Raw genomic sequence first — 25,468 nt, forward strand, 5'->3', positions numbered from 1 at the left:
AAGTAAAACATTTTAAGGTCAGATTATCAAAAGCAAAAACAAAAACAAAAACAAAACAAAACAAAACAAAAAAGAACCCTTCCTCCAAAAGCCAAATAGATCTAACGTATATTTAAAATAAAAGCCTCTTTAAGCAACTAACTATATATACATATCAGCTACATTTATTAATGCAATGGCAAAATTTTAGGGGATAGTGAATGTGAAGGAGAGGACAGCAGAATATAGCTAAACCAAATTCAATGCTTTTAAAGAACAATTACTTCTAATGGAACCAATAATCTGAACCTATAATGTAAGATAACCAAGTTCTAAAGATATTCCACACAGGGAAATAGAATTTGCTATATTTTGTTCAAAGGACAATGTGTTCTAGCATTTTCTGTGTCAGCTCAAAAAAGTGGGAGAGTCAACTATTATAAGAAATAAAATAAAATCATCAGATGTTGGGTATATTTGACTATGAAATTCACAGATCAAACGATTCATGTTGTTTTTTTTTTTTTTTCTCCTTGCAATTCATCTTCATCCTGGATAGCTCCTTGGTCATTCTTTTAAAGGAAAAATCTTGGTATCAACAACATATCTAGAAAAACAGCAACTCTCAGTTACTAATTTATAGAAGGAATCAGTAAAATAATGTCTGTGCCAGTATAGCTAGAAATTTAGGGACATATTTATTTCAGTAGCTTAATAAAAATGTTATTAGGAAGTAGGACTTAATCGCCACATTGTGCTGAGTACCAATGGAACATTAATACTGTACAGATGGAACCACCGTGACACAGGAGGGGAGAACAGGAAAGCAAAGGAGGTTCTGGGTAACAATTTAGTCAAAATACTGGAGTAACACAATGTACGTCAGTAGCAAAAACTTCAGCAAAATGCCTCTATCTGGAGTTTTATGGTTTTATCAAATCTAAATGGAGGGCATTTAAAAAATTCCAATAAAGGCAGAAAGAAGTAAAAGAAAAAAAAAGAAGAGAAAATTCACATAAAAAGAATTTATGGAAGGCAAGTTTTCATCAACACTTAATCAGCCCCTGGGCTCTTTTCCAGATTGAAGGACAAAGTGTGTTGTAACTCCAAAGTAAGCTCTCAGAAAAAAAAAAAAAAAAATTCTGAAAAAGATTTAACACACACCAGCCTTCTCAATATAAAGTATTTCCAAAGTTCGCTTATGCTTTCTGGTTTGCCTTTTGGTTCTCACAGGCAATTCACATGCATCTTTGAAGTAGTACCATGTACCACAGCAAAATGAACACTTACCAGACAAATCAACACTCCCTGAAGCAACGAAGATAAAACACCACTTACCTAGGGAAAGAAAAAGGTAATACAGAGATTAAGATGCTGTCATTTAAAAGCAATTGCAGCCGTTCTTAGATTATCCTAGCTCCTGTATTGCCAGTATTCTCTCAATGAACACCATTAACTTTTTAGTAGAAAATCAAATTTTAACTTATTTATGGCACAAAGGGAGTTTTGTGAGGAGCAAGCAAGTCTTTGACAAGACAGCACCATGTTGTTGCAAAAACTCCTGTGAGCTAATTCCAACCTAAATTACTGCAACATATAACCACAGGCAAGCAAAAGGGGGAAAGTATTAGTGGGAATCTCAAGAGAGTAAAAACACACTCTTGTTTTTTATTCTATGCAGAGCAAAAGATGGTCAGAGGATCAGGAATTAAGTGCTTTGCAAGGAATCTACATTAGGTTTCCAAAGGAAGGATCTGCCCCCTAAACCAGAGCCCAACCATTCCCAGTTTGCAAACTTAGATTTTGCCAGGTGCTTTGCGGAATAACACTCAATTTTCTAGAAAGAAGCAATAACAATAGCTTATTGGCCCTCAGATCTCAGATAAATAATCATGAAATTAGGTATTTATGATTTTAGGTTAACTGTGATCCGAAATATTCATAATTGTCAAGTTATTCAAAATGTTGAATGTTGATAATTGGTATAAACTTTCTAATTTTAGTCACTAATTAATTATAAAGTAAAACTTTCTAATTTCAGTTGCTAATTGGTTATAAAATATAACTGTGGCTCTGTTACCTCAGCTACAGATCATAAAACACAGAAGAAAAAATAGCACAGAAACTGTGCACTAGAAATTAAATTGTATTTAAAATTCATTGCAGTTACAGTCTCCAGTACATAAATAGTTACTTCTAATGGCAATATTCTTAAATTAAAAATGCAAACTAGTCTATTCTTTTACTTAAGTCTTGTGAAGATCAAGAAGGAATCCAAAAAGATATAGAACATGAAACACAGCTGGAAGTGACTAGGAAACAAAATGAGGAAAGGGTTTCCAGGCAAAAGTCACCTCTACTGCTCCATGAAAAAGTTCTTAGATGCTCCATTCATTAATTTATTCCAGAGATGTGTACTGAATGCCTACTGTGTATAAAAGATTATCTCAGGCTTTGGACGAAAATCAGATACTTACAAAAACAACATTCATGTCCCTAAGTAGCTCACAGTCTAGAAGAAAAAGGATGCCTACCCACACATCAAGATGGTAGAGGGATACAGTGGTCAAAAGAGAAGTACAAACTAAATTGTGCTGACTGGTGTTAGGGTGGCCAGAGAGGATTCATGGAGAAAAGTTAGAACATACTCAAGGGCTTGGGGAGAGAAGGCTGTGACATATCAGGTTGTATATGATATGAGTATAGGCAAAGTGAGATCTGCTAAATAATCTACACACAGTCCAGTTGGTAGCCAAGTTTAATTTAGGAGTCTCTTATAAGAAAGTTGTGGAAAGAAAAGCTGAAAAGCAGCCTAGGGCCATGGTTTAGTAGTCCTTGAATGCTGGGCTGACGTCTTCCTGTTCTCACCTCCCAGTAACGAGCTGGTCATTAAGAGACCAAAATGCATTTCTTCACATACACAAGCTACAACAACAGTTGTGACCATGTCTTGCTCTCTTTTTTTCATAATCCTAGTGCCTGGCACAAGGTAGGAACTCTAGAAACACAGTCACATTTATATGAGGCGACATGATAGACTGGCACATATTTGCTCACTTCCTCCAACACACAGCCAGGAGGAAGGTGGGGCTAACGTTCCTCCTGCTGTTTACTCCACCACCATTGTTCAGTCACCACCTCCCTTCACATCCACAACATCCGCCTCATATAAATCCCTCTCCAATAGCGTCACTTTTATTCATCACCCTCTAGGATGTTTCTCTACTTTTCCGAAGGATTTTCTACTATATCCCTGACATCACCTCCAATGAATTCACCATCCTTAAAAACCAGTATTTTATTTTCTATTACTTGGCCAAAATTTTAAATGAGCATCTGACATGTATTTATACATGGATAAATAATGTTTGGGGGTTAAAAATCTGAAAATATAGTTCTGTTCTTTAAGAAGTGTACAATTTGGAGGTAAAGCATACACAAATAACAAAATATAAGGCAGCATGTGGTAAAATGATAGTACCATAGAAATCCCAAGAAGATAAAGGTCAGTTCTGGCTGTGGGTATCTTGAGCAAGGCAGCACTTGGCATGTGGGGAAGATGGATTGGGGTCTGATGGATAGAGCCACAGGGAGAGAAGTGGGATCAGGAGGATGAAATAGTTGGGGGATAAGGTGGGAAAGTTCAGGGAACATTCTAGAAATGGAGAATAGGCAGGCAGGACTAGAGATTCAGAGCTGTGGGACATTTGGACAATAAGAGAGATTGGAACTCAATCTCTAAAGGCTTCCAATGGACCACTATGAAGTTTAGATAGAATTGGCAGGCAACAATGGGGACTATATCTCAGTTGTTGAAAAAGTCTTAGGATGTATAAGACACATGCAGGGAGAAATCTATGTGAAGACAGAGGCAGAGGCTGGAACAATGGATCAACAAACCAAGGAATGCCAAGACCTGCTGGCTGTCACCAGAAGCCAGTAAGAGGCATGAACACATTCTCCCTCAGAGTGCTTGGAAGGAGTCAACCCTGCTGACACCTTAATCGTGGACTTCCAGCCTGCAGAACTGTGAGACAAAAAATTTCTGTTGTTGAAGACAGCCATTTGGTGGTACTTTGTTACAGCAGCCCTAGGAAATGAATAGAGATTTGTGGACAGGAAAGGAGGAGTTATCTCTAAGAATCTTTGCTAGGATAGTCAATAGTTTTTCAGGATGGGAATTTGCAATCATCTGAGTCCTCTGAGAATCAGATGCCGATATGGTTTGGCTGTGTCCCCACCCAAATCTCATCTTGAATTCCCATGTGTTAGGGGAGGAAACCAGTGGGAGGTAACTGAATCACGGGGGTGAGTCTTTCCCATGCTGTTCTCATAATAGTGAGTAAGTCTCATGAGATCTGATCGTTTTAAAAACAGGAGTTTCCCTGCACAAGCTCTCTCTCTTTGCCTGCTGCCATCCACGTAAGAGGTGACTTGCTCCTCCTTGCCTTCGCCACGATTGTAAGGCCTCCCCAGCCATGTGGATCTGTAAGTCCATTAAACTTCTTTCTTTTGCAAATTGCCCAGTCTCAGGTATGTATCAGCAGCATGAAAAAGGACTAATACAGATGCTAAGACAGGATTAAACATGCAAGGGTTTTCTTAGGGGAGATGTGTGTGTGAATGGGTGTAGCCAAGAGAGATGGAGTGAGAGACAGGGAGGGAAAATTGGACAGAAGCTGCCTTAATCACAGTCTATGGAAGATCTGGCAAAGCCACTGGGGAGTCCTTTACCTTCTCCAGAAGTAGCTTCCTTGGTATCCCTACGTGGAGCTGGGCTTGGGTGATGATCCCAAAGGGCATCCCTGGTGCCCTTGGTCCATCAGCAGTCAGCACATTCGCACAGCCTCCCAGCAATGAGAGAACCAGGGAAAGGGGTCAGGAGGATAATGTGCATTGAGATGAGTTCAGTTTTTACATATGCAGAATTTTAGGCACCATCTGTAGATTCAGGGGACTGGAAAGGAGGTTTGGTTGGGGTGCAGGTGAGAGGGCAGGAGTGAGATTTCTGAGTCCTCTGAAAAAAGGCTGGTTGAGATTACGAAGGGTAAGAATATAGCAGAGAACAGGAGAGACCCTTATGAACATGATACTTTTGAGGAGAGGAGTTAGGGAGAGGAGCAGAAGGAGGACCCCAAACTATTGAAGTTTGCAGAGGTGAGTGATGGAGGCAGGGGACTAGCCAGGTGGGGCTGCAGCTTGCTGGGAGCCTAGGGAGGAGGTTCGCTAGGAGGAGGAGCCCTCAGAATGAAATATGCAGAGCAAACCAGAAGGAGGAGGATGGAAGGATGCATGGGTTTTGGAGATTAGGGGGACTTTCAAGAAGCAGATTGAAGTGGGAGTCTAGTTTCACGGGAGAAGAAATGAGTTGTGCAAGGTTGAAGCATAGAGCAGCAAAGGCAGACACTGTATTTTCTTTTTTTTTTTTTTTTTTTTTTTTTTTTTTGAGACGGAGTCTCGCGCTGTCGCCCAGGCTGGAGTGCAGTGGCGCGATCTCGGCTCACTGCAAGCTCCGCTTCCCGGGTTCACGCCATTCTCCTGCCTCAGCCTCCTGAGTAGCTGGGACTACAGGCGCCCACCACCGCGCCCGGCTAATTTTTTGTATTTTTAGTAGAGACGGGGTTTCACTGTGGTCTCGATCTCCTGACCTTGTGATCCGCCCGCCTCGGCCTCCCAAAGTGCTGGGATTACAGGCGTGAGCCACCACGCCCGGCCAACACTGTATTTTCTATTTTCCTTGTAATAAGATACAGTAGTTAAAGGGGAAAAAAACCAACCAACTTTCCAAGGAACAATATTTGGCATTCAAAGATGACATCTAAAAACATAGATAAAATGATGTTTGTGCACATACAGTTTTTCTCAACTCCTGATCTGTCTATAAAACAGGGGCATCTGTTCTGGGATTCATACTCTCAAGCAAGATGAAGCAATAGAATGGGCCAGGAGTGGTGGCTCACGCCTGTAATCCTAACACTTTGGGAGGCCGAGGCGGGTGGATCACCTGAGGTCAGGAGTTCAAGACCAGCCTGGCCAATATAGTGAAACTCCATCAATACTAAAAATAAAATTAAAAAAAAATTAGCCAGGCATGGTGGCGTGCACCTGTAATCCCAGCTACTTGGGAGGCTGAGGCGGGAGAATCACTTGAACCTGGGAGGTGGCGGCTGCAGTGAGCCAAGATTGTGCCACTGCACTTGAGCCTGGGTGACAGAGCAAAACTCCATCTCAGAAAAAAAAAAAAGAAGAAGCATTGAGAAGAATATAAGCATTATATACATGTTTTCGATGTTTTCAGTTGTGCTATTCCCAGTTACAGTATTTAGATTGTAAACAGAAAGAAAGAGAAATTCACCATCTCTTCATTCCTCTGTCTAATTGGGGATTCTCGTGGCAAGCCTCTCAGGGGTCTACAGCTGGAGCTGCAGCTTTTCCACAGGAGCCTCTTGGCCAACAATGAACAGATGAGTATCTGCATATTGTAGTAGACACGGTGCTCCCACCGCCACCGCTCTGACCTCTTCAGTAGTTCACAGCTTGAAGGGCTTCCCTGCTCTCACAATGCCCTTCTCTACTCTTTGCTGACTGTGAAAAGGTTACTGAGAAGTTAAGCAAAGCATTTAGACACACAGATGTTCTAATGTCTAAAGTTCAAGTTGAACAGGACATTTGATCGCATCTTACTTATATTTGCTTTTATTTTGCATCTTTTCAGGGAGTCCAATTGTTAGAGCTAAACTGAGACCCAGGAAACGCTAATTCTCCCCAAATCTGAAAGCTTGGAATGCCAGATCTGGAGGTGATTTCTTCCTGGTTCTCATTTCTGTGCCCTTCCCACTGCACTGCCTCAAATGGAATTCAATACCATCTATTAGTAAATGTGCCCATTTTAAAAACTTCACACGACCAGGCGCAGCAGCTCACGCCTGTAATCCCGGCACTTTGGGAGGCCGAGGTGGGTGGATCACGAGGTCAGGAGTTTGAGACAAGCCCTGATCAACATGGTGAAACCCCGTTTCTACTAAAAATACAAAAATTAGCCAGGCGTGGTGGTGGGTGCCTATAATCCCAGCTACTCAGGAAGCTGAGGCAGGAGAATCGCTTGAATCAGAGAGGGGGAGGTTGCAGTGAGCTGAGATTGTGTCACTGCACTCAAGCCTGGGCAACAGAGCAAGACTCTATCTCAAAACAAACAAACAAACAAACAAAAAAAACCAACTTCACACACACACACACACACACACAATTTTAGTTTGAAATATTCTAAATTAACTTCCCAAGTACTATGATTTTGTCACTATATTTTAGAAAAATAAAAGTGTATTTTGTTTATGTAGGTTTCTGTTTTAAAACACCATTCTCATTGGGTTGCTCTGCAATACAAAGCAATATATCTGAAGAACAATTACTGAAAGGATCAAACCTCACACGCAGGTTGTTTTGATACTATTACGTTGTGGTATTCACATTTTTTTGTTTATAAATGTTAATTTTGCATGAAGTAAACAGATACAGTACCCCTAAAAAACCATATTCTATTTCAGTGTGAGTTATTATGGTGCTTTGGCTATAGACTGAAATGTAAGATGAAAGCCTCCATGATGTTCAACCACTCTTTATTGTTACAAATGCAGGCGCGTTTGGAATTCCAGTGCCAGGGAGGGTTCCAGCTCCACACAGCCAAGCCCTCCAGAGGGGAAATCTGCCAAGGCCCTTTTAACCACATGCCTGTAGGAATTTGCGCACTTAATTAAATGCACATACCAAGTAGGTAATCAACAGAGTCACTGTTTATTCACACACGTGGCCCTGAATCACCAGATGGCATGCATTAGAGACCTACACTCCCTGATGGTGTGCTGCATCATAGAGAACACGCTAAACACAGACAGGTATTGCCTCCAATATTGTGTATTGAAAATAAACAATACAGATACAGTATAAAGAAGAGGATAATCCTATACATAATAGTAACTTGGAGAAAAAAGTCTTGAAGATGTTTCAATCAGTAAACATTCAAGAAAGATGTTGAAGTTGACTGAGCATCTGTTTTCATGAACCCTGAACACATGTTATGGCATAATTGAATTAACCATACACCTTTTTTCTTTTGGAGATGGAGTCTCACTCTGTTGCATAGGCTGACGTGCAATGGCACGATCTCGGCTCACTGCAACCTCCACCTCCCCAGTTCAAGTGATTCTCCTGCCTCAGCCTCCCAAGTAACTTGGACTACAGGCATGCACCACCATGCCCAGCTAACTTTTGTATTTTTAGTAGAGATAGGGTTTCACCATATCGGCCAGGCTGGTCTTGAATTCCTGACCTCAAGTGATCCACCTGCCTTGGACTCTCAAAGTACTGGGATTACAGGTGTGAGCTACTGGGCCTGGCCTGGCATACACTTTTGAATCATAATGTTGCCTTTGATCACAAGATGTTTGGCCGATACAGTTTTTGTGGTAAAGCAGAATACATGATATTTGCTGACACTGCAGAAATATTTCCTAATAGACTTTTCAGATGGTAGAATTTTCCCAAGATTAAAGTTCCTTCATAATAGAATAGTGGATTATGCCAGAGAAGCTGTAATGCAGCCCACCTTTTCATTCACAAGTGGACTAAGTAAAAGCATATAGCAGGGTGCTGTGATGAACACACTTTAAGGTTGCTTCAACTCCTGGTGCTCATGCCCTTTTAGAATGGTCTCCCCATGTGTGTGATTTGCTTCTAACTAATAGAATATGGAAAAGGTGATGCCACCCCCTTGATTACATTATGTTATATAAAATCCCATCCTGCTGACTCTGTCTCTCTTTCCCTCTCAGCTGCTGGCTTTGAAGAAGCAAGCTGCCATAATCCCTGCTGTTGCAAAAAAGAAAAAGAAAAAAAACGAATTCTCCCAATGACCTGGTAGAGTCATCTCTTGACACTGACATTCTCCTCCCACAAACATATATGCTGCTCCTAGCTATATACTTGACCCACAGAGAATCTTTTGTAGCTCCCAAAATGGGCCATACTATCTAACCTCTGGGCTTTGCAGGTGCTGTTCCCTTTGCCTAAGACACCTGCTGGCTGATTTCTATTCTCTAGAACACAGCTCCGATAGTACTTCGCTAGGAAATCCTTCCGTGTTGCTACAAGACTGAGCTAGTTTCCTCCTAAGTGATCCCATAACATCATATTCTTACCCCTACAAGAATATGTCTTGGTCTAGATACTTTTGGTAATAACAGAATTCCATTTTAAGCAAGGCAAGGCTAAAAAAATGTTTTCTTAGGCAGGGCGCAGTGGCTCATGCCTGTAATCCCAGCACTTTGGGAGGCCGAGACAGGCAGATCACGAGGTCAGGAGATCGAGACCATCCTGGCTAACACAGTGAAACCCCGTCTTTACTAAAAATACAAAAAATTGGCTGGGTGCAGTGGCAGAAGCCTGTAGTCTCAGCTACTCAGGAGGCTGAGGCAGGAGAATGGTGTGAACCCGGGAGGCGGAGCTTGCAGTGAGCCGAGATCCCGCCACTGCACTCCAGTCTGGGCAACAGAGCAAGACTCCGTCTCAAAAAAAAAAAAAAAAAAAAGTTTTTTAAAAATGCTGGGGTATCTCATAGAACCTGAGGCAAAATTGAACAACTGTGCCTCTAGAAAGGTGGGAACCACTTTGTCATCTGGGAAGCCATTGGAAAATGGAACTACCGATTGCTTGGTCTCTTTCTTTAGCTGTGTTGAGTCCTGCAGTCTCTTGCTACTATTTCTCTTCTACATCTCTTACAAGCCTTCTCTCTGTGAAGGCCAGATTGCACTGTTAGGCATCTCCATGGCAGGTGTGATAAGTACATATTTCGTCGTTGTCCCTAGGTTTCTGGCATACAGCTTCCTAATCCCTTGGAATTTCTTGGGTGATAGGAATATCTTTTGTTTTAAGGAGGCAACTAATTCTTGGTTGGTCCCTACATAAAATGAGGATGGGTGCTGGCTGCCAGAAAGGCCAAGGCATGATTAAAGGGTTGGAAGTTTTACCCAACCTTCCCTTCCACACCCACCCTCAACCTCCAGGGAGGGGAGGGGGCTAGAGACTGAGTCAATCACCAGTGGCCAGTGATGTAATCAATCATGCCTACATAACAAAACCTCCACAAAATCCCTCAACAATGGGTTCAGAGAGTTTCAGGGCCGGTGAACACATGGAGGTGATGGGTAGGGGCTCAGAGAGCCCAGGGAAGCATCTTGGCCTTTGCCATGTGCCCTGGGCATCTCTTCCAATTGGCTGCTTCCGGGTTGTATCCTTTATGATAAACTGGCAATGGTAAGTAAAGCATCTACCTGAGATCTGTGAGTCATTCTAGCAAGTGATCAAATCTTAGGAGGGGGCTGTGGGAACCCCAGACTTTGCAACCAAGTCGGACAGAGTGTGGGTGCCTTAGTTACTTGATCCTAGTGATTGGCAGCCACAGTGAGGGCAGTCTTGTGGAACTGAGCCCTTAACTTGTGGGGTTCATGTGAGAACTGAATTATAAAACAATCAGCTGGAGTCCAGAGAGTTGGAGAACTGGTTGGTGTGAAGAAAAAAATCCATGTATTTGGTTTCCAAAGGCTGAGAGTAAGAACAGTACATACCATGTCAACCATCCTCTTCCACTGGCCCCATCTGCTATTCACCCAGTTCAAGCAACCCACTCTGATATGCTAGCACTTTATTTCTCAATTCTAATCCTAAAAGAAAGAGATTCTGCCTCACCAGTTGGAATATAGTGCCATCCTTGGAATAATCACTACAGCTTGGAAACAGTCCTATATCTTAAAATGGCTGTCAAGGCCTACCCCTGTGGGTAGTGGGCTGTTCTCAGCCCAGGGAAGATAGCATGTCAGTTTATCACATCACATGACAATTGTCTATTAGTCCATCTCTCCTACTAGTCTATAAACTCCATGACTGTAGAGTTTGTACCATAATTTCCATTGAGCATCCCTTATCTGATAGATTAGTAGCACAAAAGAGGTACTCACTAAATATCAGTTGAATAAATGAGGAGTATTATCTTTTTCCTTTGATTAACACACTTTTAGTACTGTTGTCAGTAATAAAAGTTCTTTGATCTTTTAATGAAAGTATTAAACAAAAAAAAATGTTTCCCTCCATTGTCATCAAAACAGCTGGCTAGGGAACTGAGAAACTGAAGCTCTGCTTAGCATAGATTAGTGATGAATATAACCGATTCACTTCTCCCCATTACATACTCTCTGACAGAGATTAATCTCCTACTTTAAGCCAGTATCTCCTAGAAGTTGAACACAAGGCATAGGTTCATTGAAGACTCAATCACCTTTTGAATTACAAAGAAGTTTTACTTCATTGGAAGGTCTACTATTATTCGTAAATGACTCAATTTAATCAACCATGAATTTTCTCACTGAAACATTCCCAATTGTTAAAGTGTCTTAAAGAGCTTCAAGTACTAGACTCTAGAAAAGCTGTGTATGTTTGTATATACATATGTGATTTTTAAATCTTGATTTTTAAACCAAGCACCTGAGATAAGTCTTAGGCAATTTGAACTTAAAAAAAAAGATATATGACATTATCAAACTTTCTTAAATCTATGGTGTGAATTAAAATTCTTATATAGGTATCTGACACTTGCAATCTTGCACTGAGGATAGTTTTAACCCTCTGGTTATTAAGAATATCCCTTGATACTTTCCCAGGGGAAATTCCAAAGGCTATGTTGTCTGCAGTCTGAACCATTCCCCTGAAGTGTAATTCTTTTTCCTAGCGAGTCCTGCCTCATTGTTGCAAAACAGCAATCAACAACTCTTGCTCCCAAGTCTAAGGAAATAACATCTCTGTAAACCTTTTCCTGACAGATGAAGCTGGACTGCGAGGCCATCCTCAGCCTAGGAGGATTCTAAAGAGAGTACGTATCTAAGTTAGTGACTTACTGGTCAACCAACTTCAATAAGCCTAGCCTAGGAAACCTGCAGAGAGCCCTACTTTAAGGAATGGTTAGGCTTGTGCTGCTACAGATGACGTAAGCATGCCTTGCTAGAGGATCCAAATTTCCTTAGCTTTGGATGATTCCTGGACTATATCTCTTAGTCAACAAGAACAAGATTCCTCTTCTGGAATCTGGCCAATTAAATTTCAAAACAAAAAGAACCTAGAGACTTTTTAAAAGGTTTTAACTATTATAGCCTTCAATAACTCTTTACTATTCTTAGTCTAATAAGGTAAATGGCAGAGACAAAGGTGGGTTGGTGGTGAGGTTGTTGAGGATTAGCTGTTGATTTCCAGGATTGTATGACTAGTATTTCTATCTTCCAGGCATTATTCAGGTCCGTGGCAAGCAGGATCCAATTTTTGTTAATACCATATATCTTTCTTTCTGCCCTCGTCCTCCCCGCCACACACACACTTACACTTACACAGTCCCTGTTCATGCCCATGTCATCTGCTCTGAAGACCTGAATACCAAGATTGATGACATGTCACATAAAGGTACTTTCCTAAGGCCCCAGAAATGTATTTTCCTCAATGAAAAATTTCCTGCAAACTTATTTTGGCATGAAAGCTGGCAATGCTAGATGGAAGATGAAGGGATAAATCAGAGGGCAATGAATTGCCTTTCTACCTTGGAGGCCATTGGCACTTTCTTCTCTTTGCTTGTGATTCGGTTAGAAAATCATCTTATTCTCTTAATTTTAACCTTATGATAGTTGATGTAGTTTGGATATTTGTCCCCATCCAAATCTCATGTTGAATTGTAATCCCCAGTATTGGAGGTAGGATCTGATGGGAGGCAATTGGATCACAGGGGTGAATTTCTCATGAATGGTTTAGCACTATCTCCTTGGTGCTGTCCTCATGATAGTGAGTTTTCATAAGATCTGGTCATTTAAAAGTATGATCCCTCCCCCTCCCCCACCACTGCCCCTCGCCACTCCTGCTCTCACTATGTAATGTGCCTGCTCCCCCTTCACCTTCTGCCATGATTGTAAGCTTCCTGAGGCCTCCCCAGAAGCAGATGCTAGTGCTATGCTTCCTATACAATCTGCAGAACCACCATGAGCCAATTAAACTCCTTTTCTTATAATATACCCAGTCTCAGGTATTTATTTATGGCAATGCAAGAATGACCTACTAATACAAGGGTAATGGTCAGACCAAGGAGATTAATGGGCTGAGAAGAGTACAACATCCTAAGGGCCATTGAAATGCTGTCTATCATACCTCTAGGAAAGTTTTCTCTTCTCCATCTGTATTGAGAAACTACTGGTGACTGTGTCTTTACTCTCTCTTGAACTCTCCCAGCATCAGTAGGGCTGACTTCCTGGTGCCTGATTTTACAAGGACTGCTGGTTAGCAAGTTTGTGCGGCAATATAGGAAAGAAAGCTGGCTAAGGCTACCAAGGGATTTCTAAATTTAAACCTTATAAACTTATTGGCTGTCCCTCTCCACTCCTTCTAAATTCCTCAACTTTGTGGGAAAACTTGAGTTTAGCCCCAGAATTAATAATGTGGTCAACTGTGAGACATAATTGCACAGGGTGTAACTCTGGCATAGAACCCAGTAGATAACTTAGCAGTTTGCTTTTCCCTGGCTTATACAGCATAGTAAGTGACACAGATCTAGGGAGACCTTGTCAAGCTCATGCAGTTGACATCGCAGTTCATTCTAGAACCACATCTTTTTGGTTTCTCGCTTTTAAAATACAGTTTCGCAAAAGGAGACTGGTTTTATATGCACTTTTTTTCCTTAAAAAAACTTACCATGATATTGAAATACTTAAAAATTCTGCTTTAATAGACATAGTACTAAGAGGCCAAATCGTATGATATTAAGTGTGAATTATATTCTGTAGGACATCACCTTAACTATGAAATATGTTGGCTTATGTTATTCCTTCTCTACTTTTGTTTCGTATTACTTGTAATAGCTACAGTGTCAGAGGTAAAGTTGCCCATTAGTCATCTTTAAAACAGTTATCCATAAGGACTAGCGTATAATTTGGGTAGTGATGTAGCATCACATCTATTAAAGGGATAATTTGGCATATGTATTATGTTTATTTTATAAAAGAATGAAGCAGTGTAGACCCAAGAGCTCAGCATGTGGGTGTATATGGCTTATGTCCTAAAATCTGACTTTTGCAGAGAAGTGGATCTCAGGTTATTTCCTCTCATGGATGGAGAATAAAAATGAGAAGAGCCTCTCTTTGGCACATATTCTTATTACACATAATTGGCAAATGTCTTGTTAGATACTAACCTCAACATAGTGACTTGAATAGTGTCTCCCAAAAAGACATGTCCAAGTCTTAACCACTGGTACTTGTGAATGTGACCTTATTTGGTAATGTAGATTTTACAGATATAGTTAAGGATCTTGGGATGACATCATCCTGGATTTAGGGTGGGCCTAAACTCCAATGACTGCTGTCCATATAAGAGAAAGAAAAAAGAGCTTTCAGACACACAGACACAGAAATACAGGAGGAAACCATGTGAAGATGCAGGTTGAGATTAGGGGGATGTGTCTATAAGCCAAGGAAAGCTGGAGACACCAGAAGCTAGGATAGAGGCATGAAATGGATTTTCCCTCAGACCTTCCAGAAGGATTTTGGACTTCTGCCATCCTAAACTGTGAGAGGATAAATTTATTTTGGTTTGAGCCGTCAAGTTTGTCGGAATTTACCCTAAGAAATTAGCCTTAGGAAACAAATACACTCAGATGTTATTTGTCATCTCTGTTTCTGTTGGTTTTCAGTTCTACTTTTCATTTCTTTTCCTACCACCACTTTCTTGAAGAAAGCTCTTTCCTTCATCTTTTAAGAAGTATTTACTAAGGACATCTTTTATGTCTTCATAATGACCTGACCACCTCTGCTCCCCTCTCTCTATGGTCCAGGACTCCTACCCGGGGCCCTTCAGGAGCTCAAATCTAGCAGCTTGGCTTTAGCTAGGCCTAACTGGGCACCTGGTTCTGTCTGTCCTCTTTTTTCCCAGTCTGCTGCTAGGCCGGCTGTGGACACCCCACACCCTAATGAGTGTTTCCAGTCACAGAGAGCTGGCCTATTTTATCAGGGAACCAGAACCCACTATGACTTGGCCTTTTCAAGACTATGTTGGACCAGAAAAGCTTGAAGTGGAGGTCTAAGCATAGCTGAGTTACTTTATAGTCGCTGAAAAAATATTTATAGAGGATGGAACAAGGTTTCCTTGCAACACCAGTAGAGGAGAGGCTCAGGGTGCCTGCACACTAAAGTCTGCGTTTGACTCCCCTAACCACCAGGAGACTGATTTTCAGCACCACCCAGCATATTGCTGTCTGAAAATCATCCAAGACCTTCCTATGCCTGCTGAGGTCCTATGAAGTATTCAGATCCTTAGACTCTCTCATCAATTTATCCTTGATGGGTCTAAGGTGGGTCTCATCACAGACCCACCTATGATGCAGAAACAGACCCTTGATCCCCAGCTCAAGTTGAAAAGGTTGGTGCTCACCCAAGGGCATTGGATGGGCCTTGACTAAAGCCATTTCCCAGAGCGGGGCAGGGCTCTTTCTACTTCAGCAACATTTTGGATTTATGAATCCCCAATCTCTGGTACAAAGAATCCCAGCACAAAACTTCCTTTGAGACCAAGACACAATCCCTGAACACTTATCAGAGCAAATACATTCAGTTCAAACTGAGGCCTGTCATAGCGGGTTTATCAAACGGTAAATGTTCAAAATTGCAATCTACCCCCTCCCCTAACTCAGCACACTCTATCTCTGTTTCTGTTTTACTTGGAACTATAGCATTATCATCATAGGACAGACTACATAGAGTGATTATTTGTTTATTGTCTGTGTTCTCTAGATCCACACATGAATTCCACGTAGGTGAAGAGTTTTGTTTGCTTTGTTAATTGCTGTTACACCAATACCCAGAAAAATCCCTGGCATGTAGACAGCAATGAAGAAATATCTATTAAATTAATCATATGGATGATGAGGTCATAATATCTATTCAAGGACAACCTTCTTCTGTAGGAGATGAAAAGCCCAGGAAATATAAAAGACCTGCAGAGGAACTGCAGGGAGGAGGGAGAGGAATGGAATGGTGGCTATTTGCAAGTAGTGGGCTCAAAAGGTGGACTAGACTGTGATGAAGGGGCACACAATCTCTCAGGACAACAAGCAAAAAGGCAGAGTTCTCTGGGGTGGGCTGAAGTCTCTTAACCCCTTTAAGCTTCATCTTCCTTCAAGGTCATGTGATATCACTATGGAGATGTGCCCACCAGTACTGCTGTTTGAGTGATCTTGAGAGGCAGGAAGAAGACATGCATACCTAGGATGTAGTAGCATTGAGCCAAGCTCAACTGCCAATACCTGGATGACAACACAAACCTACACAGAGCAAGGTTGGAGTCTATCTATTCCAACCTTTCCACAGGCCAGTCACACTGGAAACACTTGCTATATGTTTGCTAAATCACATTGCACATTACAAACTTGCAATAGTAAGGAGCAATGTCATAAATTTGTTTAATGTAGCTGCTGCCTTGGCATCCATGTTTAGGCCTACACAAGTTGTCTGAAACCTGAATGAGCTCTATGACCTTTGGCTCACAAGGAGGGAAGTTTAAACGTCCCCCCTTGTATGGGTGTTTGCAATTTGGCCCACTTGTTCCTCACTGACTCAAAAGCTGAATATCCCACAGCTACTGACCACAATAAAACCTAATGGTCAACACCAGAATCATGTAAATATGTTCCCCCTTCATGCACATTTTCTTTAAACTAGCTAATCCACAATCCCCATAAGAGCCTAAGGGATAATGCCCATAGACCTTAGCATAGGCAGAGTCCCACAGGTCCATAAGTTCTGTTTTGCTCCCTCTCTCTCTCAATCCTCTCTCACTTTGCCACCCACTGGTTATGCTCCCTGCTGCCTCTGGACTTCCCATCAGTCCTCCCCTGCACCCCCCCCGCCCCCCACCTGTCATTACCCCTTACCTCTCTGGGACTTGTGAGTAACAAATTTCTTCCATTTCATGCATTTTCGTTTCACCTTCTCATTGTGTCTCTCCTGACACACACACCCAACTCGGTCAGGGGTCTCCTACAGAATGATGATTTTTTGCTTATGGTGACTCTCAAAAGAGACCTTGAAACCAAGTAAAATAAATGAAATTGACAACATACAGTCAAATGTTGCCGAGTGCTTTCTGTTGCCAGAAGCATACAGTTACCAGTTATACCACATTTGGCACTGTACATAAAGATTCTATTTTTTTTCAAAGTTGTAATGTTATGTCATATAAACAGTTAAACACTTCTAGCTCTCTGGAAATATTCTCCTATTATAGAATGACTTCTTCCCTAATCAGTGAAGGTAACAAAGGTTTGCAATGAAGTATCTTACCTTTCGTCCTCCCCCATCAATATCTTTAAATGTAAAATGCTTATAATACAAGGATAAAATGTTTCCCACCAGACTAGGAGTGCGTGGGGGAACCATGCCTCATTATAGGGTGTATTTTATGTGGGGGGGAAGTAAATTAGAGGCTTATATTAGGACGTGCCCCGGGGGCACACCCATGTCAATGAACTTTAAAGGGCAGTATTAAGTTACGTGACAGCATAACCAGCAAGTGAATGATCTCACTATGAAAGGTCACCTGCAACTCGAACAATATTTCCTATTTTGGCACATAATCTGGTACCTTTTGACACATTTCTCTTCCTCAGGATATGATTTTTGTGAAATAGACCCAACGCATTTTCTCTGCTTTGGTTGTAATGAATGTGTCCAATTTGTGCTCATGGTAATACAGATGCCTGTAAGCAGCCCTTGCTATTTTTGTTGTTTTTAATGCTAGATATTAAAAAGTGGCATTTGCATTACTCTAGGTTATTTTGAGATGTCATAGAATTTTAGATTGTTTGGAATCGAAAGGAACCTCTAAAACAACACCTCAGTCTAATTCAGTCCTTTTACAAATGAAGACACCACGCTGGGTAGGAATGAAGATACTTTGCCTGAGGTTACATAGCAAAGAAAGAGTAGAATTCCAGCTCCCTATTCCCTAGCCTGCTCCAATTTCCATCCTAATACAAGCTTTACACGTTTGTCAGAAAACATTTAGAAGAGGGGATTAGCAGTACCCTATGCTGAAATTCCTGTGAAATTCTTTAATTGGGTGTCTCTCTTCCATAGTCCCACTATCTCATATCTTCTTCCTACACTGTCACTTTCTCAATGGATTCCCAAGAACCTAACTTGGATTCCCAAGAACCTAACTTTGTTCCCCATGCAGATACCATGAGCCATGTCTGGCAGGTCACTACTTTTGTGTCTAATCTGATTGCATGACTTTATGCTCAGAGTCTTTACTCATTGTTCTTATGTGTTGGACCATGACCATAGCTTATCAAATCTCCTATCTCTGATGATCATTGATGCTTCTCAATATTCTGTTTTGTGATGGAATTTTATCCACACTATTGGAAAGGAGGAAGAAAATGTGCAAGCTGTCCAGTGGTTCTGTTCTTGGTCAAAGATCCTCAGTTAAACAGAAAGGCTATTATCAAGCTGGTTTAGGTCTTGCTTGTCATTTTCCTCATCGAATTTGCAAAAATTGATGAATCTTATGCCCCTTTAATGTGTAGTTTAAAATACTGTTTTTGCATAATCATCATGATTTTGCTACAGAAATCAATTTACCGAAGTTCAAGAAAAGCACATCAGTCACCGAACGGTTATTCAGATAATATTCAATAGCAAACCTATTCTCTTTCCATCAGTCAGCAGACTCTGCCTGAGTGTTTACCATGAACACCAAAGTAAAGGGAAAATACTCTCTGTGGCTACTCAGCCATTTGTAAGTTCAGCTGGTGCAGGTGTGGTGTGCCTCATTTCCCCTAAGATTGAGCAACACCTTATTTTCATTCCTCTACCCCAACACACACATACACACACACACACACACACACACACACACACACACATACAATTCTTTAAGACCTGATACAGCTCGATTTTCAGTTCAAGAAGAGAGGGGAAGGTTGGGAAGACAATAATTTTAGTATTTGCCTGAGTTAAAGTATTATCATTCACAGTGTTTGCTAGGAAAAGTACAATACCCTTTGAAGACGGTTAATGACATACCTGCACACCAGTTTGTGGGGTATCTGAGTACATTTAAGTCAGCTGACACTCCTGGGTCCTCCAAGCCATACTTGAGCTTATTTGTGAGTCAGGTTCAAAGTGATCAGCTGGAATCCCCTGGCTTTCCCTCTCAGGATACCCTAGAAACCAGCTCTCTGAAAAGTCCCCTCTACCTTGACGTATTTTGTTGCCGGTCTTTGCTCTTGTCTATTTAATGCCTTTGTACTTCAGTTTGTTTACTCACAAAATAGGAATAATGCTTGTCTTATCTGGTTCCACAAATATGCTATATATAACGATAAAACGAGGAAACAGAAAAGTGCTTAGCATTCCAGAAGAAAGGGATTAATTTAATGTTATTATACAAGAAAATATGACATCATGACATTTCTCTACCTCTTTATTTAAAATAGAAATGAAAGATAGATGTGGAGGATTTCTGTGAAAAACATTTAGAACTCAGGCAAAGTACTGCTTGAAGTATTTCATTCAAAAGTGCCAAGAAAAATACTATGCTTATTGAACTGTATATTTCTATGCAATATATCACTACAGCATTGCATATTTTTGATATGCAAATTTCTATGGAACCAAAGATGCAAACATCCTCCTCTGATTGCCATAGGCTTTTGTATAATACAGATAAACACATAGTAAAATTGCAATTCAAAGAAGAATGTTCTTATCAGAAAGAACAGACTGGCAGCACGTTTCCTTGCTCTGCAGCACAACAAAAATTTTTATGACATTCTGTAAGTTAAGTATGAATTTATTGATTTTTGCCACTTCTTGTTCAGAAATACATGGCATCAAAGAGAGAAATGTATATGTCAATGTGACTTAAACAGCCCAATTATTAATTTCTAGAATGTCCATCTTGAAACCCATATGATACAGGAGGTAACCTTAGGGACAGGATTGTCAGGCAAAGCCTGAGTTTGGACCTGAGTCCTACTGGACTTAGGTTCTGCAAAAGAGAAGACAGAGATTATACTTCTAGTAAACAATTTTCAAAAATGAGGGCATTTTAATATAAATGCAAGATATATGTGCTGAAATATGTTTGAAGTTTAGAGCTGAATAAGGAGGGGATATTATTTTATTTGACAAATAAGATAATTATCACATCCTATTTTTATCATAACCAACCCAGATTTACATCCTCTGCATCATTTTCACCCCCACACATCATATTTTTAAAGGGTAGGAAAAAATAGATGATTTACGATTATTATACTTTATCTCACAAAGAAAACTCTTTTGCACTGGGAAAGTCACAACTTTTCTCCAAAAGTCTCTATTTAGAATGTTCTTCTGTCATTCTTGTAGCAATGAGAGGCAATATGACCTTAGTTCAGAGATTCTTTAAGAAAACTGATACCTCCTGTGATGGTTAATAATTAGCTGTCAACTTGACTGGATTGAGGATGCCTAGAGGGCTGGAATTGTTTCTGGGTGTGTCTGTGAGGGTGGAAGGACACTGATGTGTGAGTCAGTGGACTGAGAGAGGAAGACCTGCCCCCAGCATGGTGAGGACCATCCAATCAGCTGTAGGCACAGCTAGAACAAAGCAGGTGGAAGAAGGAGGACATTCAGCTTTCTTTTCTTTTGTTGCTCACATTCTCTTTCTCTCTTTTGTAGCAGTACACCCTTTCCTCTTCCTGCTTTTGCATATCAGACTCCAGGGTCTTTGGCCTTTGGACTCTGGGACTTGCACCAGTGGCTTTTCAGGGGCTGTCAGGTCTCTGGCCTGCATTGTCAGCTTCTCTAGTTTTGAGGCTTTCAGAACTGGACCAAGCCATGCTACTGCCTTCCCTAGGAGCCATACGACAAACTTCTCTAAAAGCCATGCTTCTGTCATTCTCCAGCTTATAAATGGACTATTGTGGAACTTTTAATCCTCTGAGCCAATTCTCCCTAACAAATTCCCTTTATTTATATATTATAGAAACATGTGTGTCAGGAAACCAATATGTTTCCTATTGGTTCTGTCTCTCTGGAGAGACTGACTGAAAATTGGTATGAGGAGTGGCTATAAACACACTTGAAAATGTGGAAGTGGCTTTGGAACCGGGTAACAGGCAAAGGTTGGAAGAGTTTCAAGACTCAGAAGGAGACAGAAAGATGAAGGAAAGTTTGGAACTTCCCAGAGACTAGTTAAGTGGTTGTAACCAAAATGCTGATAGAAATACAGATAAGAAAGGCCACACTGAGGAGGTATCAGATGGAAATGAGGAACTTATTGGGAACTGGAGCAAAGGTCGTTTTACTAGGCATAGCAAAGTACTTGGCTGCCTTGTGTCCATGCACTAGAGTTTTGTGGATGGCTGAACTTAAGAGGGGGTAATCTAGGGTATCTGATAGGAGAAACTTCTAAGCAGCAAAAGGTCTATGACATTTAGTGGGTAGATGCCAGGGATGCTGCACAATCTACAGTGTGTAGGAGAGTGCCATACAATAAAGGATTTTTCCTCACATACATTTTAAATGCTCTACTGGACATTTATGTAGGTGAAAACTGGTTTGTAATTACCTTAACCCAGAATCAAACTATTTCAAACATAAATCATTTCTGGTTGATTTTTCAGCTACACTAAATTTTCTAGGAATTCAAGTACTATGTATATCAAAGGAGAGTTATACTTTTTTCCCCCAATGTTTTACCAAGATTTGTTCGCCAGTTCAGAAAATCCCATCAACAGTGATAATCCAGTAGCAGAATATAAGTTGCCAACATAACCCAACTACATCAGTCTGCATTTGTAGATGTCACTTCTATAGTCAGTCTACATACAAGTGTGACCATCTGACGTAATTATGCCCAACAGCGATGCAATGTCTGAGCATTACAGATTGCGATGCATATTATTGTATTATAATTTTTTCTTTTATTTCTTAATTTTGGTAAGTTTTAGGTTGTATTTTAAAAATATATGTATATTAGTTATATCATTTATGAATTACATTTCAAGATGGGCAAGATAAAATTAGAAAATATTTACATTAAAAAGGAGTGTTAGATGTGATAGGGTTGAGACCCACTGGTGTAAATAGAATAATGCATCAGGAGATTTGGTTTCCTGCTGTCTTGGTCAACCATTATGTGGTCTTAGAAAAGTGATGTTATTTCCCTGTGTCCACTCAGTGGAAAATGATTGGCTAAACTATGTCTCTATAGCACCTTCTAATTTTAAACCTCGACTACCTGACTTTGACACTAGTTTAGGTTTGAGAATATTTAAATCCATTAAAAAAGCAAAGACAGCTGAACTTACTTATTGGGCAAAATAAGTATTTTGGAACTGGGACAGTGTGGTTCTTTGTGACACATGTGTTGAATGCATTTGAGTGACTGCTGTAGTTAAACACTACCATGAAAAACAATCCTCAGCAAATGCAAAAGAACCAAAATCATCCCAAATGTACTCTTGGACCATGACACAATTTTATAAAAGTCAAGACTAAAAAACACTCAAAACCACGTAATTATATGGAAATTAAACAACATGCTCCTGAATGACTTTTGGGTAAATAAGGAAATTAAGGCAAAAATCAAGTAGTTATTTGAAGCCAATGAGAACAAAGATACAACATACCAGAATTTCTGGGACACTACTAAGGCAATGTTAAGAGGGAAATTCATAGCACTAAATGCCCACATCAAAAAGTTAGAAAGATCTAAAATTAACAACCTAACATCACAACTGAAAGAATTAGAGAAGCAAGAGGAAACCAACCCTAATGCAGAAAACAAGAAATAACCAAAATCAGAGCTGAACTGAAGGAAAATGAGATATGAAAAACCATTCAACATATCAATGAATCCAGGAGTTGGTAGTTCAAAAAAATAATAAGATAGGCCACCAGCTAGACTAATAAAGAAGAAAAGAGAGAAGATCCAAATAAATATGAATAGAAATGATAAAGAAGATGTTACCACTGATGCCACAGAAATAAAAATAATCATCAGAAACTACTGCAAACAACTGCATGTGAAAAAACTAGAAAACTCAGAAAAGGTGGATAAATCCCTGCAGACATTCACCCTCCCAAGACTGAACCAGGAAGAAACTGATTCCCTGAACAGACCAATAATGAGTTCTGTAATTGAATCAGTAATAACTAGCCTACCAACCAAAAACCAAAAAAGCCCAAGATCAGATGGATTCACAGTGGAATTCTACCAGATGTACAAAGAAGTGCTGGTACCATTAATACTGAAACTATTTCCCAAAACTAGGGACTCCTCCCCAACTCATTCTATGCGGCCAGCATCATTCTCATACCAAAACCTGGTGGAGACACAACCAAAAAAAGAAAACATCCGGCCAATATCCTTGATGAACATTGATGCAATACTCCTCAACAAAATACTTGTAAATTGAATCCAGCAGCACATAAAAAGTTTCTCCACCATGATCAAGTAGGTTTCATCCCTGGGATGCAAGTTTGGTTTAACATGCACAAATTAATAAACGTGATTCATCACATAAAGAGAACTAAAGATAAAAACCACACAATTATGTCAATAGATACAGAAAAGGCTTTAGATAAAATCCAACATTTCTTCATGTTAAAAATTCTCAGTAAACTAGATATTGAAGGAACATACCTCAAAATAATAAGAGTCATCTATGACAGACCTACCACCAACATCATACTGAATGAAGAAAAGCTGTAAGCATTCCCCTTGCAAACTCGTACAAGACAAGAATACCCTCTCTCATCACTCCCATTCTACATCACATTGGAAATCCTAGCCAGAGCAATCAGGAAAGAGAAAGAAATGCATCCAAGTAGGAAGAAAGGAAGTCAAACTATCCCTGTTTGCAGATGTCTATATGATTTAATATCTAGAAAACCCCATAGTCTCAGCTCTAAAGTTCCTTCAGCTAATAAACAGTTTCAGCAGAGTTTCAGTATACAAACTCATTGTGCAAAAATCATGAACGTTTCTATACACCAACAACAGCCAAGCCAAGAGCCAAATCAGGAACACAATCTCATTTACAATTGCCTCAGAAAGAATAAAATATCTAGGAATACAGCTAACCAGGAAAGTGAAAGATCGCTGCAATGAGAATTACAAAACGCTGCTCAAAGAAATCAGAGTTGATACAAACAAATGGAAAAACATTCCATGCCTATGGGTAGGAAGAATTAATATCATTAAAATGGCAATACTGCCCAAAGCAATTTACAGATTCAGTTGCTATTCCTATCAAACTACCAATGACATTCTTCACAGAACTAGAAAAATCTATTTTAAAATTCATATGGAACAACAACAACAAAAGCCCGAATAATCAAGGCAATATTAAACAAAAAGAACAAAGCTTGAAGCATTACTTTACCCAACTTCAAACTATACTACAGGGATGCAGTAACCAAAACAGCGTGGTATTGGTACAAAAACAAACACATAGAACAATCGAACAGAATAGAGGGCCCAGAAATAAGATCACCTACGACCATCTGATCTTCGACAAAGCTGACAAAAATAAGCAATGGCTAAAGCACTATTGAATAAATGGTGCTGAAACAACTGGCTAGCCATATGCAGCAGATTGAAACTGGACCCCTTCCTTACACCATATAAAAAAATCAACTCAAGATGGATTAAAGACTTAAATGTAAAATCCAAACTATAAAAACCTGGAAGACAACCTAGGCAATACTATCTTGGACATAGGAATGGGCAAAGATTTCATGAAGAAGACACCAAAAGCAATTGCAACAAAAGCAAAAATTGACAAATGGGATCTAATTAAACTTAAGTGCTTCTGCACAGCAAAAGAAACTATCAACAGAATAAATAGACAATCCAAAGAATGGAAGAAAATATTTTCAAACCATACATCTGACAAAAGTCTAATATCCAGCATCTATGAGGAACTTAAACATTTACAAGAAAAAAAAAAAAAAAACATTAAAAAGTGAGCCAAGGACATGAACAGATACTTTTCCAAAGAAGACATACATGTGCCCAACAAGCATATGAGAAAAAACTCAGTATTATGGATCATTAGAAAAATGCAAATCAAAACCACAAGGAGATACCAGTCAGAAAGGCTATTAGCAAAAAATTAAAAAACAAAACAAACAAAAAAAAACCACAGATGCTGGTGAGGTTGCAGAGAAAAGAGAATGCTTATACACCATCAATAAGAGTGTAAATTAGCTCAACCATGGTGGAAAGCAGTGTGATGATTCCTCAATGAGCTAAAAACAGAGCTACCATTTGAACCAGTAATCCCATTACTGGGTATAAAGTCAGAGGCATGTAAATAATTGTACTATAAAGATACATGCACATGAATGTTGACTGCAGC

The 25,468-nt window shown here is 40.1% G+C and overlaps 1 protein-coding gene across 1 annotated transcript in view; it reads right to left on the reverse strand.

The window, feature by feature from the left end:
* Positions 1-431: 431 nt before the first annotated feature.
* SAMD5 (sterile alpha motif domain containing 5) overlaps positions 432-25,468 on the reverse strand; it is a 458,478-nt gene continuing 433,441 nt past the window's right edge. The window contains exon 2 of the mRNA XM_017958237.3: positions 432-1,317. Within this exon, the coding sequence (XP_017813726.2) occupies positions 1,207-1,317 (111 nt within the window). The 3' untranslated portion in view covers positions 432-1,206. The remainder of the gene's footprint in view (positions 1,318-25,468) is intronic.

The sequence above is a fragment of the Papio anubis genome, chromosome 6 (genome assembly GCF_008728515.1).
Source record: "Papio anubis isolate 15944 chromosome 6, Panubis1.0, whole genome shotgun sequence".
In the NCBI taxonomy this organism is placed as follows: domain Eukaryota; kingdom Metazoa; phylum Chordata; class Mammalia; order Primates; family Cercopithecidae; genus Papio; species Papio anubis.